The sequence below is a fragment of the Oryza glaberrima genome, chromosome 3 (genome assembly GCF_000147395.1).
Source record: "Oryza glaberrima chromosome 3, OglaRS2, whole genome shotgun sequence".
NCBI lineage: Eukaryota > Viridiplantae > Streptophyta > Magnoliopsida > Poales > Poaceae > Oryza > Oryza glaberrima.
The window spans coordinates 35,037,947-35,057,340 of NC_068328.1; the positions used below are offsets into that span (position 1 = coordinate 35,037,947).

The 19,394-nt window shown below is 43.6% G+C and overlaps 2 protein-coding genes across 2 annotated transcripts; one reads left to right on the forward strand and one right to left on the reverse strand.

Annotated features, from left to right (window-relative positions):
* The first annotated feature begins 1,631 nt into the window (after positions 1-1,631).
* Positions 1,632-3,749, forward strand: LOC127765757 (non-specific phospholipase C4-like). The gene is made up of 2 exons (XM_052290705.1): positions 1,632-1,703; positions 1,785-3,749. Exon 2 carries the CDS (start codon positions 1,867-1,869, stop codon positions 3,439-3,441), a length of 1,575 nt encoding a protein of 524 aa, XP_052146665.1. The 5' UTR covers positions 1,632-1,703; positions 1,785-1,866; the 3' UTR covers positions 3,442-3,749.
* Positions 3,750-3,790: 41 nt separating this feature from the next.
* On the reverse strand, positions 3,791-6,781 carry LOC127765755 (cleavage and polyadenylation specificity factor subunit 3-I). Its single transcript, XM_052290702.1, has 5 exons — positions 6,561-6,781; positions 6,364-6,461; positions 6,220-6,265; positions 5,963-6,112; positions 3,791-5,700 (listed from the first exon to the last, which is right to left on the reverse strand). Exons 1-5 carry the CDS (start codon positions 6,717-6,719, stop codon positions 4,063-4,065), a joined length of 2,091 nt encoding a protein of 696 aa, XP_052146662.1. The 5' UTR covers positions 6,720-6,781; the 3' UTR covers positions 3,791-4,062.
* Positions 6,782-19,394: the final 12,613 nt, after the last annotated feature.

Consider the following 19,394-nt stretch of genomic DNA (forward strand, 5'->3'; position numbering starts at 1 on the left):
GACTCATAGGAAAGTTTCCATAAGGTAGAACCTCATGCTAGATTTCCTCAAAACTTGCATAGCATTAGGCATTCCATAGGAATTTAGTAGGATCCTATAAGATTCATTCTTTTGATTCAAAGGGCTATATAGGAAAAATTCCTGTAGAAATGAAATCCTTTAGAATTCCTATGGATTTCCTTTGAATCAAAGGGGGCCTATTAGAGATGCTTTCCATTGGATAGGATCCCCACCTCTAGGAATGAACTCTTAGACTTCATTCAAGATCATGGGGGAGTTAGGAACAAAAACTTGTTTTATTTGTTTGCTGCAGGTGCTTGGTCGATATGGCTAGTGAGGAATGACTGGGTTTTTAACGACAAGCTTCTGACCAACGTGATGTTTTTACCTCACAAAGCTATGTCGTTTATGATACAGTGGAAAAACCTGGCGCCGGTGCAGCTGGAGGAGGAGTTGGAGAAGGTAAAGCGATCACTGCTTGCCAATATCCGCGCGAGACAGGAGATTCAAGCAGCTGATGTCTTCGTGTCCTTGATCTTTTAGGCTGTTTTCTGTTATGCTAGCTGTGCATTAGCTTTCTGGCTTGTCTGTTGTGCCAGCAGCACTGTCTACTTAGACTCTTTCGCTGTTAATTGTGAAGCTGGCATCCCCAGCACTACTGTATCAGACTCTTATGCTTTCTTATAAAAGCTGGGCTTTATGCCTTTTCTCCAAAATACTATTCAGTAAAAAAAATCGTACCAGTAGTATTTTCTACAGCTTGTTAAGCCAAAAGTATTGTTCAGAATTGGCATATTAATAGAGAAATTTGAGATGAACTTTTCATGTGCTATATATGTGGATCATATACTTCATGAAGTGTCTGAAGAATGATTGACGCTAGTTGATAACGATGGTCATCAGTCTGAATGAAGGGTAATTTTAGAGGCTTGGTTTTCCCGGACGCATAAGCAAAGAATTCGGATACATGGATATGAGGGGATGCAGGTTGCTGCACGAAATCGAAAAGAAAGTTGCCTGCCGATTGATCATTTCAGTTGATCTCTTTTCAAAAAATCATTTCAGTTAGCGGTTCGGTTCAGTCAGTTGAGGCATCCATCCATGGATTGCATCGCATCGCATCTTGAGGTAGGTGGTGCTTTGGATAGCTCTGAATTCAAGCAAGCATATCCAACCGACCGGATGATACGTTAGCTTCCAGATTCCACAAGCTATCCAAGAAATCATCGTTTTTGCTTGCGTCTCTTAATTAAATGCATCCATGCATGCGCATCATAATATGCATAAAAAATGCATTAGTTCATGCCCCACAAAGTAGCATTACCAGTACCTGAATTATCAGAAATTGATCATTTGCGTAATCATCACTAAGTTCGTTTTGACTTGGATTCAGAGATATCTTAAGCCGGTCCATCGGATGAAGAAACAATAATATTAATTGTTCCCTCGAATATACTACTACTTGCAGCATGTACTCGGTACTCCGTACTAGTATAGCTTTCAAGCGTTGGTGTGAAAGTAATATTAAGGTCCAGTAGAAAGCACACGTGTCTTGCTTACGAGAAGCAGCAACACATAAAACTTTCAGTTAAGTCTCTTCTCTTGCTCATGCTAGCCCTGTCATTTTCAGTCCTAAATTAAATTTCTCTCTTTCTTGTCCATCGGTTTATCAAAGAATATCCCACTCAAAGAGCATAATTCAGGTTTCCTTCTCAACTCAACTCTCCTGATCTCTCTGGCTCTGCCTCTCTCTATATAGTGTCACAGTGTGTGTATTCATGCAGAAATTGATCCAAACCAAAACCAAAAGTGAAAAAAAAAGTACTAAGAAGAATATAATCAACACAAGGGTATAGTAGTGTAGCAATGGCGGCGGCGGCCGGCCGCAAGATCAAGACGGTGGTGGTGCTGGTGATGGAGAACCGCTCCTTCGACCACATGCTGGGCTGGATGAAGTCTCTCAACCCGGACATCGACGGCGTCACCGGCGACGAGATCAACCACCTGGACGCCGTCGACCCGACCTCCAGGGTCATCCGCTTCGGCGACGGCGCCGAGTACGTCGACCCTGACCCGGGCCACTCCATGCAGGCCATCTACGAGCAGGTGTACGGAACGCCGTTCGTCGACGCGCGCGCCACGCCCATCACCCCTCCCGGCGTCCCCTCGCCGCCGATGGCCGGCTTCGCGCAGCAGGCGGAGAAGGAGAAGCCCGGCATGGCGGACACCGTCATGAACGGCTTCCGCCCGGAGGCCGTGCCGGTGTACCGCGAGCTGGTGCGGCAGTTCGCCGTGTGCGACCGCTGGTTCGCGTCCAACCCGGCGTCGACGCAGCCCAACCGGCTGTTCGTCCACTCGGCGACGTCGCACGGGCTCGTGAGCAACGACACCAAGCTGCTCGTCGCCGGCCTCCCGCAGCGCACCATCTTCGACTCCCTCCACGACGCCGGCTTCTCCTTCGGCATCTACTACCAGTACCCGCCGTCCACGCTCTTCTACCGGAGCTTGCGCCAGCTCAAGTACGCCGGCAACTTCCACCCCTTCGACCTCGCGTTCCGGCGACACTGCGCCGAGGGCAAGCTCCCCAACTACGTCGTCGTCGAGCAGCGCTACTTCGACCTCAAGATGCTCCCCGGCAACGACGACCACCCCTCGCACGACGTCTCCGAGGGCCAGCGATTCGTCAAGGAGGTGTACGAGGCGCTGCGTGGCGGGCCGCAGTGGGAGGAGGCGCTCCTCGTCGTCACCTACGACGAGCACGGCGGTTTCTACGACCACGTCCCGACGCCGGTGGGCGTGCCCAGCCCCGACGGCATCGTCAGCGCCGCGCCATTCTTCTTCGAGTTCAACCGCCTCGGCGTCCGCGTCCCGGCGCTCTTCATCTCGCCGTGGATCGAGCCGGGCACGGTGGTGCACCGGCCGTCGGGGCCGTACCCGACGTCGGAGTTCGAGCACTCCTCCATCCCGGCCACCGTGAAGAAGCTCTTCAACCTCAAGAGCTTCCTGACCAGCCGCGACGCCTGGGCGGGCACCTTCGACGTCGTCCTCACGCGCGACGCGCCGCGCACCGACTGCCCCGCCACCCTGCCGGAGCCGGTGAAGATGAGGCCGACGGAGGCGGCGGAGCAGGCGGCGCTGACGGAGTTCCAGGAGGAGCTGGTGCAGCTGGGGGCGGTGCTCAACGGCGACCACGCCGACGAGGAGGTGTACCCGCGCAAGCTGGTGGAGGGGATGACGGTGGCGGAGGCGGCCAGCTACTGCAACGCCGCCTTCAAGGCCTGGATGGACGAGTGCGACCGCTGCAGGAAGTGCGGCGAGGACGGGTCCCACATCCCCACGGTGGTGAAGCCGCCGCCGCCGTCGACGTCGTCCTCAGGCTCTAGCTCCTTTGCTTCCAAGTTGCTGTCTTGCTTTGCGTGTGGTCGTCCTAACAAGAATTAGTCAGTGAAGATGGCTAATTAATTGCTTATTCATTTCGCTTGTTAATTACTGTACAGATTATTAATTTGGTTGTGCAGGGAAGAGTACCGTACTGAGGCTTGTGCATGTGCATTTTACAGAGTGATTATCACTGCTGTGTAGATTATTGATGTTATGATTGTATTCTGAATGTTGGTTTATTGATCCCGCTGATCTGATCAGATAAGAATTCTGGAAGTTCAGCTCAATCAGATTTACCATTGATATGTAAATTGACTTCCCCAAAAGTTACATGCATGTCATTAGGATTGGATAGCAGCACATCACCAAAAACAGAATCACTAGACTAATGAAAAACAGGCAAACAAGATATCTGAGAAAAGAACAGGGAAGCTAAGATCAAATTAACAGGAAACAAGTAAAATTGCAGATACAGCTAGTAATGGTTACAAAATGTTACAGCTGGTGTTTCAACGGCACTAAGATAGCCCAGGACAGTGATCATCTGAAACACTACATGCTGCATTAGACATTTGAAGCAAGATAAAAATGCCTGCTCATCATGTGCAGACAGGTAATGCTACTTACTAGTTCATCTAGGAAACATTGGACACGTTTAACCGCAACTTTAACGCCTTCAGCTCAAGATGATATAAGCGGGATTGGTCTCACAGCACCCTGTATACGACGGAATGCGGTCTTGATCCTTTCTTTCAGTGTAGCATTTTCACATTCAACATCACCACTCCTCCCATCCAAGTGTGCAACCTGTCCATCCACAGATATAACAAATTTTCCTTCCTCTGCAACTTTGACATCACCAAAAAGTGACACCATAAGAGCATAAACTACCTTCTGGGCCACCCTTTCTGTCTCTTCCTGCGTCTTCACTGCTTCTTCAACTGGGACAACTTTGGGACCTTCACGGCCTATGTTCAAGACCATGGCGACCACAGAATCAGACACCATATCACTGATAGGATCAGACGACCACTGCAATGTAACATAGTTTTCTGATTCCAGGCAAATGGTCACTCTCTCATGCACAATCAATGTTGGAACATCAGACTCCTCCGTTGATGACTCCACGCTCTCATATATTTGCTTCAGTCTGTACTTTATGACTTCAAAAGAACCAGAATATGGGACAGCAATCCTTTGGGTAATGTTAGCTGTAGATAGCTGCGTGTACACACGGAGATCCTCAGGAGCCATAATTTGATATGTGAATCCCTTCTTTACAAGCAAGCCACTAACTGATTCTCCAGCTTCTGGTACCTTTTCAGCCAACCTGCCAATTGTCTTGGCCATTTTCTCAGAACTGAAATACATCTCCACTGATTGGCAATTCTTGGGGTTAACAACCTTTATGTTTGTCCCATCAAACTGAGAAATAAGCTTCTGCTTAAGTCTTGACATCTCATTTGCTTCTCCGTGTACAAGAACAATGTTGGGTGGCTGGAGCTCATCCAAGAACGTGCTTGTCTGAGGGAAATCAGCATGAGCAGAAAAGGAGATATAGTGGACCTGCATATGAAGAGGAGCAGTGAGCCCATTTGCCAGTGTCACTTCTCTTGGCTCGTTAATAATGGTCTTTGCAAGGGTGCCTTCCACAACATAACCTGGAATAACACATGAATTCTTCTTATCTGTGCACCACTTGTCAAAGAGCTGCCTGGAGAGGCCACTCTGGAGACCACCTGGGCTTGCCATAACCACTGACGGACCAACATCATGAAAGTTATCTATGCTATTCAAAGACTCAATGTGCTTGAAATGGAAGGGATTAGATTGTGCAAACTGGTTCCTAATCCTTTCATTCATGGAGTTGATGTATGTCTGGTAAACAGCCATGCATTTCTTGGCAAGAGGGGAGGCATAATAGATTGGAATCTTATGGAGCTCTGGGTGGTTGGCCCAATACTCATCCAGGATAAGTAGCAGCTCTTGAGCTCTTCCAAGAGCAAAGGCTGGGATAAGAACGCGACCACCCTGCGAGACGGTCGTGTGTATTACATCAGTGAAGCGCTTCTCTCGTACATGGCGGGGTTGGTGCTGCTGTACACCATAAGTTGACTCGATAATGCAAATATCAGGGGAGAACTGGGGAAGTTCAGCAGCTTTCAGGTGGCGATCTTCTTCACGGGAGTAGTCACCAGTGTAAAGAACGCGAACCCCAGCAATGTCCACCATGAACATTGCAGCGCCAAGTACATGGCCAGCAGTATAGCACCAGAAGCGTATACCATTAACTTCCAATGTCTGGTGGAAGTCTATGACCTACAAGACAATTTTATGTTAACAAAAGTAATAATTCATTCCATGCGATACATACAAGCTTTCGATCATCAGAAGAAGAATCAACAATTTGCTATATGGAAGGAAATGGCCGATGTTTACGAAGCAACATCAGATGTTACAGGTTGCTCAATTAATTATCAACCATATAGAGGATTTCTGGCCATTCAAATTTTGTTGTAAAATAGGCATTTGAAAATGTTATATAGGAAATATAAATCCATCCAGGGAGATAAAAAGATACCTCAATTTTATCCATGGAACGAAGAATGTCTTGCTCGTCAAACAGCATATCCTCCACAGAAACTTTGCTGACTTTGACATAATCGGAAAGGAGCAGCCTGTAGATGGCCTTTGTGGCATGTGTCATGAACACGCGCCCCTTGAATGTCGTCTGCAAATAAAACCAGAGCAAAACTTGAGGATACTGAATGGCATCAGAACAATAACTGAGCACTTACTGTCGAAGCAAAAAAAGAAAAAGAAAAGGTGAAACATTACCTTCTCCAAGAAGTAGGGAAGAGAGGCAGCATGGTCCAAGTGAAAGCTGCAAATTTGAAGGGCGAAGTTAAGCAAGAGACGGACAGATTTGACAGAAGGGGTAAAGAAAGAAAAAGAGTGAAAAGAGAGTGGAGGAATAAGTACTGGGTGATTAGGAGGACATCAATGGTGGAGGGATCGATCTCATCGAAGTAGGGCAGGGCTGCCATGCCGGAGTAAGCCGGGTGGATGCCGCAATCGAACTATCCGGCCAAACAAAAGCAGAAATTTACATCAAGTAATCTAGGAAGACATAGGTTAGGGTTTGGAAGGGGAAAAGTGAGGGATTGGAGGATGCTCACGAGGACGGTGCGGCCCTTGAATGACATGTAGACGCAGGAGCGGCCGACCTCGTTTCCGGCGCCCAGCGGAGTGATGACGAGCTGGTCTCCCTCCCGCCCGCCGGAGGCCTGCCGCTTCCCCACCGGCCCGGCGCTCGGCGCGGCGGCGACGGACGCCATTCGATTTCGATTTCGATTTCTCCCCTCACTTCACTTTGCGGTCCTGTGCTCGCCTGACACTCTGGGAGACGAGACTTTTAGGGGTAGTGCTTTGGAAACCAATCGGGATGCAGTATACGGTTCACGCGCGGCCCATCAAAATTAGGTCGGAACTGTGAAGGAATAAGTCTATCCCTCCGCCCTCCTCTTTTCCCCAATCAGAATCAAATCCTTCGCGAAATCGTTTATAACGCCTTCCCTAGCTTCGAAAACCGGAGTAAACTAAATCCTTCAATGGTTTGGGAGATGGTTTTACTGCCCGATGAGTCAGTGCATGGCCCCCAAATGTTAGTGAAATGTGGCAAATATACGTGGTGAGACCCACATGTCAGTTGCATCTCTTTTGTCCATCCCCATCTCTCCCCCCTCTCTCTTCTCTTCCCCTCTCTCCTCGCAAGCAACAATGAATGCGGTGCTGACAACGCGATCAGGAAGGAGCCACCGAGGAGATCCGTGGTGGGCGGGAATGAAGATGTCGTTGTGACGGGTAGTGAAGACCACTCGCCCATCCACCGCCGACCCCGATGAGCCTCCCCCAACAGCGACATCATCATTGCGTGGTGCAGCCATGTGCCATGACGGCAGCAGCACTCAACGGCAAACTCCTCGCCATAGCGTCGCAAGGGATCGGCGATCGCATGGAACAGGTGAACGACAGCGCAGTCGGCCCGTTGGAACCACCGCCCGAATTAGGCCTCCTTCGCCAGATCACCATCGCTCCTAGGGCCCGTGGATTGGGTCCGCGACCTACGGTGGTCGGGACTAAGGAGGGGGATGGTGGTGGCGGTGGATGCGGTGCGGGTGGGGATGGGGGCAGGGAGGAGGAGGTGGAGTAGGAGCGTGGCACTCGGGGACCTGTTGCGGAGGGAGGCGTCGGCACACGAGCAGGAGCGATAGGCCCAGCTATTAACAACAAAATTTGGCAAGATACTCGGAGTCGAAGAACAAATCGAGGCAGATTTGGTGAGATAGAGTTGTTTCCAAGTTAACTGTGCATCGGCTGAAAGTTGTATTGGCCGACACAGAGTCAGACTCAGCCGGTCGATACAGGCAGGGCAGCCGATACAGTTGTTTTCGGGTTCAAGTTAGGTTCGGACTAAAGATTACATATTATTGCCAAACAAGGATGGAGTCTGTTACATGCAATTGTATCTTTTAATTAGAAATATAAACAAGTCGTGTTCACTAGAGATTTTGGTAAGAGTCCGTCATACGGACTTGTTCGTTTGTTTATGTAACTTGGAAGTTTGAAACGTGTCCAACATAGACAATTTTGTATATTTGGGTATAAATAGGCGCCCAAGGTCTTGTAAATAACTATCAACAGATCAATAAACACTTTCGGTGCATCACCATACTTTCCTTTTTCATTGTTTCGACGAGTTCTTGCTTTGGGTTGGGGCATCGACTTCGATCTTTCGACAAGAGGTAAACTTGTCACAGCGGCTTGCATTGTCGGGTTATTATGTCGCTTTAGATGTGTTAATCTTTCTTTTGCAGCTGCTTGTTATCATATATCTTGGTTACTCTAGTCTGCTAGCTCGATTTGCTTGTATCAACTGAGATCATATTAGGGTTTCTGCCGGTATCGGCTAAATCGTTCAGCCATATTGGATTAGCTAAGATGTCTACCACCTTGAAAACCAACCAATAGCTTGATTGTTTAGATTTTATATTTCTGTGCATACCTTGAGCTGCATCGACTCTAGTCGTGCTTAGAACTATAAAAACTAACCTGCTATTGATTGGGAATAAGGGTAGCATCGGGGTTTCAGTCGATCTTACTTGATATACATGTTTTGCATGTTTAATATTCTTAATCTTGCTTTATATGATATATCTGACCTTTATATATGCGTATCACCTTATTTAAATATATCAAGCTTGGAATCAATCTTAACCAGGGGATTGAGTCTTATTTGGTATATTTAACCGGATTGATATTCTTATATAAGGTTGTACTGAAGTATTAGCCAATACGTTATCTTTACTTAACCTAAATATTGAGTCATCGGCTATAAGAACACTGCTTAATCAGATCTGCGTAAGATTAAACTAAGTAACTGATTTAACAACCGATGAAGTATATTTAGGGTTTTGTTTTTGTTTGTATATCATACACCTCATAGTTGATTCGATCTAATTGCATCGGCTAGGTCCTAATGATACGTCGGCTTATCGGCCGATTCGATCTAATTGCATCGGCTAGGTCCTAACGATATGTCGGCCTATCGGCCGATCGGCTATCACTGTTCTACTTGATTTTATTGTTTTATCTTATTGGTTGCAGGATCAAACCAACTGACACAGCCTGAACCCAAAAGCAAGATTTGGACCTGCACTGGAGCTAACAAGAACTCCCGGACTGCCGTGTTTTCCATCAACACCAGCATCGAGGGGGGTCAGGCCTGTAGGGCTAAGAAGAAGGAGGACTTCGTGCTCCTCAAGGTAGATTGCAAGCGCCACCGCCGAAGACCGAGGGGGATGAGCACCTGTTGTCAACATCCTCTTCAACCATCGCTCCTTGCGCTCAACCTAGCTGGTCGCGCACGCAGGAAGGTCCTTGTCAGCTGTGGCACACAGGGCAATAGCTTGTCGGCTGGCAGCGCACGTCGGGAACACCTGCCCAACCACGACTCGCGGGGGGAACTTATCAACCAGCTATCCGTAGGCATAGGAGCTCGTCTGCTGGCTGTGCATGTGGGAAGCACCTGGCCAGCCACGACGCGCATGGAGAAAATTGTTGGCTGACTGTGCGCAGGAAGAGGAGCTCGTTGCTCGGCTGCCCGGTTGCACACGTGGGGAGGACATGGCTTGCAACGGCGGGCGCAGGGAGGAGATCGGTGGTCGTGGCGCGTTCGAGGGAGGAGCTCTCTAGGCGGGGCATGAAGGGAAGGGACTCGCCGTCCGATGAGTTGCTGAAAGGTGAGGAAGGAGGAAGAGAGGAAACAGAGAGGGATGGCGAGAGGCAAGGTCAATCCAAATGATTAAATAATGAATGAAACCTTTACGGCAGTCGGCTAAAACACCCTTGTATATAGTCCTTATAAGTCGATGCAACGCTTAAACAATATTTGGATAACTCATCGGCTAAAAACCTCGACAAAACACAAATCCTTGGTTGCCCTGCGCCCGAAGAAGGTTGTGATGACGCAGCCACCATCCCCCTCTTCGCATCGTGCGTCGCCGCCGACCCACGGCCGCTGAGTTTCGCCACTGTCGCCGACCCGCCGCTCTCATGCCTCGGCGCCGTCGGATCCATAGCCCGCATGCCCAGTCAACGCTGGATCCGCCACTGACGCACCACTGCAGCCCAAGCTCCGTCGCCGCTGCGCCGCTTTCGCTGACCTGCCGCCGCCGGATCCGCAGTCCGCACACCGTGGCAAGTGAGGGAGGAACTTGTCAGCGGCTGCACACGTGAGGAGTAGCTCATCAGCCTACTACGCACGCTGGAAGGACATGGCCGACCACGACGCGCGCAGGGGAGGAGCTCTCCGGCCGGGGCGCGAAGGAGGAGGAACCCGTCGGCCGACGAGCTACTGAAAGATAAAAGAGGAGGAAGAGAGGAAAGATGATGACGCTCTCTCTCGTGGCCCGATCTTCTGGTGAGGAGATAACTCTCGCTTTGATCGAGTGTGACGTTTACGACGTGGCTACCAACCAGAACAAGTCCAGGACGCTGTGCAATCGCTACACCACAAACGATGTCATACCAACCGTGACATGCGGTTGATAATCCCTGCAATGCAAACGAGAGAACACTGCAAGAACAAGATAAGATGCAATCTAAATATTGCGAATAGGTGATTAAGCACAATGTAATTGTTGCGATTGAAGTGGTAGATCTAATCGACCTGGCAAATCAACACACCAACTATTGGGGGCTCTGAATCTATAGTCGCCGACTAATCGAGCGAGGACTAGAGACAAGGTGAATGGCACTTGGCAAAATTCAACTAAACAAAACCCAATTGTTTTTGAGGATGTACAAAGCTATTTATAGAGGAAAATAAAGCTAGGGTTAAGTGCTAATTCGTAGAGGTGGAGGGAGACACTTCCGAGATGAGCCTAGTCTATTACAAGGTCCAAGGCTCAAGTTCGGTTTCAGCAATAGCACTGTCTTGTTTTGGTGATTCCCGTTGACTCGAGATGAATTTGGACATGAGACCGGATACGTTTGAAAGGTAGCGAGATAAGCTTTCCACGAAGTCCAAGATCACCCAAATCAGAGTTGGCATGAAGGCGCTAGGTCTGTTTGAAATTAGTGCTGTCTCCGGAGACCGAACTGGATTCCAAAACTCATTGGACTTTAATATCCTGTAGATCCTCCATTCATCCGATGTATTTGGCAATATTTTATATTTCTCATGCTTGGTTGTATGCATATACTTGATGGTCACATCATCCTCCCCTTCTTGTCTGGAAAACGTCCTCGATTTCTTGTTGCAATTGTCGTCGTAGGAGAGATCAACTGAAAAATTAGCAAACAAGCAATCATTGTGTAGCCTTATTCGTTCCTTATAAATCCAATGTACATCACGAGGAAACCATCTCACCTTACTGAATGAATATGTCTTAAAATGATGGCGAGACTTGACCTTTGAATCTAACAGTGCACAACACTCCCCTTCTTGAATATTGTCATCGATCTTCAAAACAATGTTAGGTGAATTTATCCCAATAGCATCAACGTTGTACGATCCATTTAGTTTCTCATATTTTTCCATATTTAAAGGAGTATTCATTTCTGAACATATATAAACACGATGCACCATATAATCTCCTTTATTATTATATTTACCAATGGCATGATAATTGTTTCAAGAATAACATGGAAAATCATAAAATTTCTTCTTTAATGTATTTAGATAACAAAGAACATCAAATTCGATATAACCCAAAGTACATAAAGAAGACAATAATTTCATCTCTTCTTGGTCATCAGCAATAACAAAGACACGTTTGTTTTGAGTGGAAACCAAATATTCAGAAATAGAAGTAACGTGTTCTTTCACTAGTTGTGGCATGTAGATAAGTGAAGCATTGCACAACTCTTCCTCATTATAAGCATTATCAATATCAACACAATCTGAATTTTTAGCTTGTGATAAAGGCAAATTAGAAATCCGTTCCACTAGAGGTTGCTCTAACATAGCATAATTAGTGGACAATTGTAGTATATCACACTCTTTCTTACCTTGGTCTAGTTGAGCATCAATTACGTTACCTGAAATGCTCCCTAGAGCTAATTTAGGTGCTTCATTCTTCTTTTCTTCAAAATTGTTTTTACCTTCCTGCATGATGTTAGATACAATAGAAGTCACAAGAATATTCTCATGTATCATAGGCATTTTTTGTTTCTTACTCAATCTGACTTTCAATATCGCAAGCAAGCAAAAGTAACTGAAAAAGATGGCTATGTGTTTTATTTTCAAGCCTATGCTGAATTTTTAAATCAAGCCCATGTAAAAACCTTGTAACTGTATCTTCTCTAGACTCCCTTATACCACTGTACAACATACAAATTTTAAACTCTTGGTGGTACTCTCTCACGGTTTTATTCTCTTGTTTCAAATTTTGCATTTTCTTTTGTAAATCACGAATATAATAATCGGGTACAAATCTAGCTCTCATCATTATTTTTAAGTCATTCCAACAACCAGGTTTATTACCGACAAGATAAATATCACTCCACCAAAGAGATGCAAAAGAAGTAAAGAACTTGTGGCTGCCTTAATCTTTTGTTCCTCAGACCATTCATAATATTCAAGTTCATCTTCCACTACTAACTCCCAATCAATATAATCTTTAGGATTAAACTTACCAACAAATGAAGGCAACGATATCTTATTTTCACAAACCTCATCATGTGCCTCTTCTTGATGTAAAAGCCAATGTTTTATTTGTTCAATCCCGTTCTCTTTGTACACTCCTATCATTGTTAGTAGCAAACAAGAAAAATAAACAAATTCATGTAACTTCTTATTAACAACAAATTTTGCTTGTGGGGTTGCAAGTCACTCAACACTCAAGCATATACCAAGTTCTTATAATGTTCACAGAGAATGCAAAAACAGGTCAATCATCGTGGTTGGTTCGTGGCACAATGACACGCTTGATGAGTGGAGCGATTGGAAAGCCGGACCTGTAAAGGTTAGTAGTATGTGAATCTTGGTAGGCTTAAGTATATCACAAGGAATAGCAAAAATCAAACATATTTGCGAAATTGAATAATAGTCCAAAATAATAGTCAAAATTGTTGGCCTAGCCTAGACTCAATCCTAACTCAAGCAAGCAAATGATTAGCACTCGGACTAGAAACAACTCGATTTTATCCCACAACTCTCTCCAAGAAACCAACGACCAAAAAATTTCCACAATTTCTTTTTCTGATTTTTTTCTCTTTTTTTTTGATTTTTTTTGGTGCGGCTCTTTTTTTTTTTTTGCACCTTCTGCCTTTTTTTTTCTTTGATCAAGCGGCGGCTATCAAATGGAACAACCGGCTAATTAAATTACAAGAAGAGTCAAGCTAGCACTGGAAAGAAATTTCCTTGCATGGATGTGCACGCAGCAGCTCTTTTTTTTTCTTTTTTTTAGAATAAACCAAAATCACAGGAGGAAATCTCGGTCTTTCCTGTTCTGTTGGCGCAAGAAATTAGGAAGCGAACAAGACTTGCCTTCTGACCTACTACTCGAATTATGACCACGCGTTTTTTCGGAGTGGACTCGATCTGCTAACATAAACAAGTCAGATAAAAAAAAATTCCTTTCGGCAACACACAGATTGACATCCAAAATTGATCACAGACTAGACAACCAGATGCGATACTCAAAACCAAGATTAATCTATAGCTAGAACCAGCACTCCGACCCGACAGCGGACCAAAACTCAATAAAGCAAAATTGAATAAAAATTGCAAGGCTCAAAACTAATGTTCGGTGAAGGGAAAAGTGTTGCGGCAAATTTGTAGATGATGGGTAGGAAAAATATATACAACTGAAATCCTCACCAGACAACCGAAGCTATGATACCAACTGATGACGCTCTCTCTCGTGGCCCGATCTTCTGGTGAGGAGATAACTCTCGCTTTGATCGAGTGTGATGTTTGCGACGTGACTACCAACCAGAACAAGTCCAGGACACCGTGCAATCGCTACACCACAAACGATGTCATACCAACAGCACTGTCTTGTTTTGGTGATTCCCGTTTACTCGAGATGAATTTGGACATGAGACCGGATGCGTTTGAAAGGTAGCGAGATAAGCTTTCCACGAAGTCCAAGATCACCCAAATCGGAGTTGGCATGAAGGCGCTAGGTCCGTTTGAAATCAGTGTTGTCTCCGGAGGCCGAACTGGATTCCAAAACTCATTGGACTTTAATATCCTGTAGATCCTCCATTCATCCGATGTATTCTTTGGCAATATTTTATATTTTTTATGCTTGGTTGTATGCATATACTTGATGGTCACATCAAAAGAGAGAGAGAGTGGGAGAGAGATGAGGTGGAAGTCGCTGACACTTGGGTTGCACCTATGGACTAAAGGAGTCAACCTATCACCTCAGCAAAAACCGCTTCCCAAATCACATAAGGAGATGATTTGCACCGGTTTTTGAAGATGAGGGAGGCGTTATACTCGGTGGTTTTGCAGTTGAGAAAGACGATTTAATCGGGAGAAACAGATGAGGAAGGTGAAATAGACTTATTGAAAACTAGACTTCAGGTCTCTTTTTATGGTTCATGTTTATGTTGTGCAATCCATCTGCTACATGCGTAATCTGATAAAGTAAAGGAGGAGACAAAAGATACAACGGTGATCATTCATTCCTTGTCCAGAATATACAAATCGGCCACCTGCTCCACTCAATTTACAGGCATAACGCTATCTACTTTGATATTTAGTGAGGGTTTATTAATGGATGACCTGGATAGAACCTTCGCAGGCAGGTCAATTTCCTAACAGTTTCCATGGTGTAAAGCAGTAGTAAAGAAGAAAAGGCATACGCCGAGCTTTTTAGAGAAAGCATAAAGTGTCTACGTGGTAACTGCTGGGAACTCCAGCTTACAAGACAAGACGGATCAAATCTTTCAAGCTCATGATGTTCTTACAGGCATTGAGGTTTGGAGTTGGCCTCGTCGCCGAATTGCAAACGCCTGGACGAAGAAGACAACGGCCCGTCCCCTGATAAGTTGAACTGCTACCAGATGTACCTCTTCCTTCTCTAGTCGCCGTTGCCTCTCCTCTCTAGCCGTCTCGCCAACGAACAGCATGAAGGGGAAGGGACCACAGCGTCGCGTGGGGACAACCCTCCCACAACATGCCATCACCACCAAGTGACCTTGCGTTTGTCGAAGGCACCCATGTCCTCCGCAAGACACGAGTGGCTTAGGAGAGGCGCGTCGATGTAGCAAGCCTAAAAATTATGAGAAATAACTTGTTGGTAGTCAGCTTTTAAGAAGTTAGAAAAGCTGAGTTTCGCAACTTCTAGCATTCATTTTCTGGATTTTACAACTACAATTTATAAGAATCTAGATAAAAAGCTGGATTGTTTGGAGAGCTTCTGATTCTAGAAGAAGCTGCAATAGTTAGAAGCTGGATAGTTTTTTTACCATGTCGGAGTGTCACTATAATGTCTTAATAATAACTTTTTTCGTCTTAAAATTTAGCAACCTAAGGTCGAATGAGACACGTTATAGTAATATGAACCTAGACATGTTCTGTTTAGATTTATGTTATAGGATATATCTCATTTGATCCTTATATTTTCGAACAGAGGTAGTATAGTAGAGCCCCATTGGTTGTCCTCATAATCCAAAGCCAAACTTTAAATTTTCAAATTTAATTTTGAAGGTGATTTCATAATATTTTCAACATAGTTTTTTTTCAACATTAGTTTTTAAGTCGTTAAAAATAAATGTATAACAGTTTTATATAAAAATTAATTTGGCTCATTCACGTACAGAAAATATGGGTAAGTGGGCAACCGATGGGGACCGTAGTTTAGTGGCGTCATCCTGCCAAGGCGCCTGGAGGTGAGTACTGACGTTGCTGGAGGTGAGTAGCCATGGGCCATGGCATGTACCGGCCGGCGGCCGGTGCAGGTGAATTGAGATGAGAGGCTCAACTTGTGGCTGCTTTATTGTGCTACCGGTGACCGACGACTTGGACCGTCAAATGCCTCGTCGGCTCGTCGCGCCCTAGTGGAAATGAAATCGAGGCAGACACGCTCTTTCATAATGTAAGATTTTTTAATATTACTTATATATATAATTAATAAATCTAGTCTATATAAATATGAATAATGATATAATGTCTTACAATATAAAATAGAAAGAGTACTATATATTTAATGTATACTTTTTCCATCTCAAAATATAAAATAATAAATCTGGATATAGAGTAAGTTCAGATTTATTATACGAGATTGATTTATTTTAAGACGGAGGGAGCAATTGCCTGTGTCCTGTGGGACTTCGTCGGCCGGCATGGAGCCATGGAGGCACTAAGCCATCTATTTTTCATTGTTTTGGGGAAAAAAAGCAAACATTTGGATAGTTTTGTGATGCCATCGTGTAAAGGCGACTGAAATTAAAGCAGGCGTATTATAAGAAAGTTGTCATTGTAACAAACCTATTTTTCGATGCTCGTGTGAGAAACATGCTGGTTCATCATCTATATCTTTTCTTCTTCTTTTCTTTTTAAAAAAAGAGAAAAAGACAAAGATTTCACACCCATCATCTATCTTCTCTCTCTTCTCTTTTTGGAAAAAAGAAGAAGAATTGACCTTGAACCAGGCACCAAAGACTCCACCGTAGTTTACTGGCGTCATCATAATTCCTCGGTCTCGAAATATATTAAAATCTCACCTAAGAAGACTGGAAAAGTAAGCACTTCACGTTGCTAAACTACTCACTCTGTTTCAGGTTATCAGATGTTTTAACTTTGATCAAAATAAAAATTTTATTTTAAGTTTGACTAAGTTTATAGAAAAAAGTAGTAATATTTTCAATTCAAGACAAATTTTTTATGAAAATATATTCAATTATTAATTTGATGAAACTAATTTGATATTGTAAATATTATTATATTTGTCTATAAATTTAGTTAAACTTAAAGCAATTTGATTTGGACCAAAATCAAAATGTCTTATAATCTAAAATGGAAGGAGTAGCTATCAGTTTCTGTTGATGCGAAAACACGAGGCCTAGGAGATCTGCTTAACTCTAGTGCAGGTCCAAAAAGCTTGCCTTCTAGGTTTATGAGTGTGCCAGTTAATTTGATCCTGCAATTAACAAGAAATAAAGACAAGGAAACCGCGGTTAAATCCATAAATGATAGCCGATCGGCTAGTTGCCGATGAGATATCATTTATCTTGGAGCCGATGTCATATGTGAATCGATCGGCCGTTGTGAATAGGTAACTTAAAACTAAATCTACTCGATCGGCTGTAGATGTTAACAATACATAATCTTTGTGTCGATATATACTTAAATCAAGTGATTGGGATAGATCGGTCGCCATGACGAGACAGTATAAATCACTTAAATCGAAATATATATTAACGAAAAGACTATAGATATTTACAGCATAGCCGATCAGATAGATCTAGCATGTATCGGCTAATACTCCGATACTACTCTATTTCAAGATATTAAAGCAAGTAAAATATATCAAACATGAAGCTTAATACATCTAAATGCAGTAAGATCTTAACATAAAGGACGGATCTAGCATAACAATTAAGCATATAAATCATAAGGCTAAATCAGGTAAGATCAGCTGAAACCCCGATACTACCCTAATCGACAACCAAGAAGCAGGCTAGAGATTATAGTTCTAAGCACGACTTATGAGGCCAAACCTAACTGATGTAGTCATAAGTATGAAAAGAAAGACAATATCTAGACAATCAAGCATTTGGAAGCTTCATAGAGTGGTAGATATCCTATATAATCTAAGCCAACATTGGTATTTAACCTAATCGGCTACCTTCTAGTGACAGATACTAGCCGACTGATGGTTAGATAGCAATATTGCAGAGATTATATAGAATATATCATAACTCAACAACTTACATAAACAAGATTAGAGTATCATAAAGATGGAAGCTCTAATCCCGAGAACACAAGCCGCCATAACAAGTTTTACCTCTAGTTGAAGATCGAAACCAATACAGCTCAACCCGAAAGCAAGAACTCGTCGAAACAAAACGAAAGTAAAAGGGTGGCCATGTGCCGAGATTGTATTTGAATGTGTGTTATCTGATTACATCAAGCATAAAGTGTTATTCATGTTTTATCATCTAAAATAACAAAATACTAATCATAAAAAAAATTTAAAATAAAACAGATGGTCAAACGTTGGACAAAAAACCCATAAATGGAGAACTACGAGCGGACTCGCCAATCATTCTCGCGGACTAGATCTCGACGGGAGTTCGTCGATTTTAGTATAATCAGCTGTTCTCATATTGTAATCCCAACATTATGTTTTCAGCTAATCCCATATAAATTGGACGTAGGGCATACTGCCTGAACCAGTATAAAATCCTTATCTTTTGTGTTTGATGTCGTTTCCACTAGATCCTTACACCAGCGTATCTTAGTACCCAATTTATCCGGTCTACGGGTATCACCTGTCGAATATATATACGGAGGAGACGCTTCACTGTATGTCGCGCCACGATCGTTCCTAGCGCGCAACAGCTGTGTGTAGCGCCATATATATATATATATATATATATATATATATATATATATATATATATATATATATATATATATATATATATATATATATATATATATATATATATATATATATATATATATATATATATATATATAAAGGTAGAAGATATAAATTATATATGAAGAACACAGTTCTGTCTTCACGTAATCCCCTCCCCCGCCATTTCTTTTTGTGAGTAGTGTGTCGGAACACATTGACATGCCTCCTCGGCGACCATGGTGATTATTACCAATTTTATCGTTTGCTCTACGACTTAAAATGAACTAAAGCAACTAAATTTGTTTAGGGGTAAAATTTGCATATATATATGTGTTTTTAAGTCATTTAAAAATAAATAAATTATATTCACGGTACCTTAAATTAACATGTGGGTATAATATAGTCTAAAACTTAATAAACAATGGCTTTATTCGCGGTATTTCTATCTATGAGCTATGATGTGAATGAAGGTGGTCCTTTGGTTTTATCGTCCCTGTAGAAGAGTCCATGCGCTCCCTGGGGGGGGGGGGGGGGGGATTCACACATCTGGTCAATATTTGTGTACCCCTCTATACCTACGTTTTAAAATATAAGGATTTAAGGATTTGTACTTCGTCTGATCTAAAATATAACAATTTTTAACCTCTGGAATTCGTCGCAAAATATTACAACTTCTCCACCAATATTCTTTTCTTAACTAATCAAAACCCTCTACCATTTAATTTTCCCACCTATCTCCACTTGTCATTCAATCACAATATTCTTTCATTTAATTCTACCTACTTTTTCATAACCGTGTCCAACCCTATAAATCTATATATTTTCGGACGAAGGTAGTAGGTTGTTTAGTAAATTCTAAGGTTAGGCTAAAAGATTCCATATTAGTCATTCAGTTGTTAATTT

Coding starts and splice junctions, on each gene's coding strand:
- LOC127765757 (XM_052290705.1), top strand. CDS start 1,867: ATGGCGGCGGCGGCCGGCCGCAAGATCAAGACGGTGGTGGTGCTGGTG.
- LOC127765755 (XM_052290702.1), bottom strand. CDS start 6,719: ATGGCGTCCGTCGCCGCCGCGCCGAGCGCCGGGCCGGTGGGGAAGCGG. Junction 6,462..6,560: donor TCAAGGGCCGCACCGTCCTC/GTGAGCATCCTC, acceptor TTGGCCGGATAG/TTCGATTGCGGCATCCACCC. Junction 6,113..6,219: donor TTCCCTACTTCTTGGAGAAG/GTAATGTTTCAC, acceptor TTTTATTTGCAG/ACGACATTCAAGGGGCGCGT.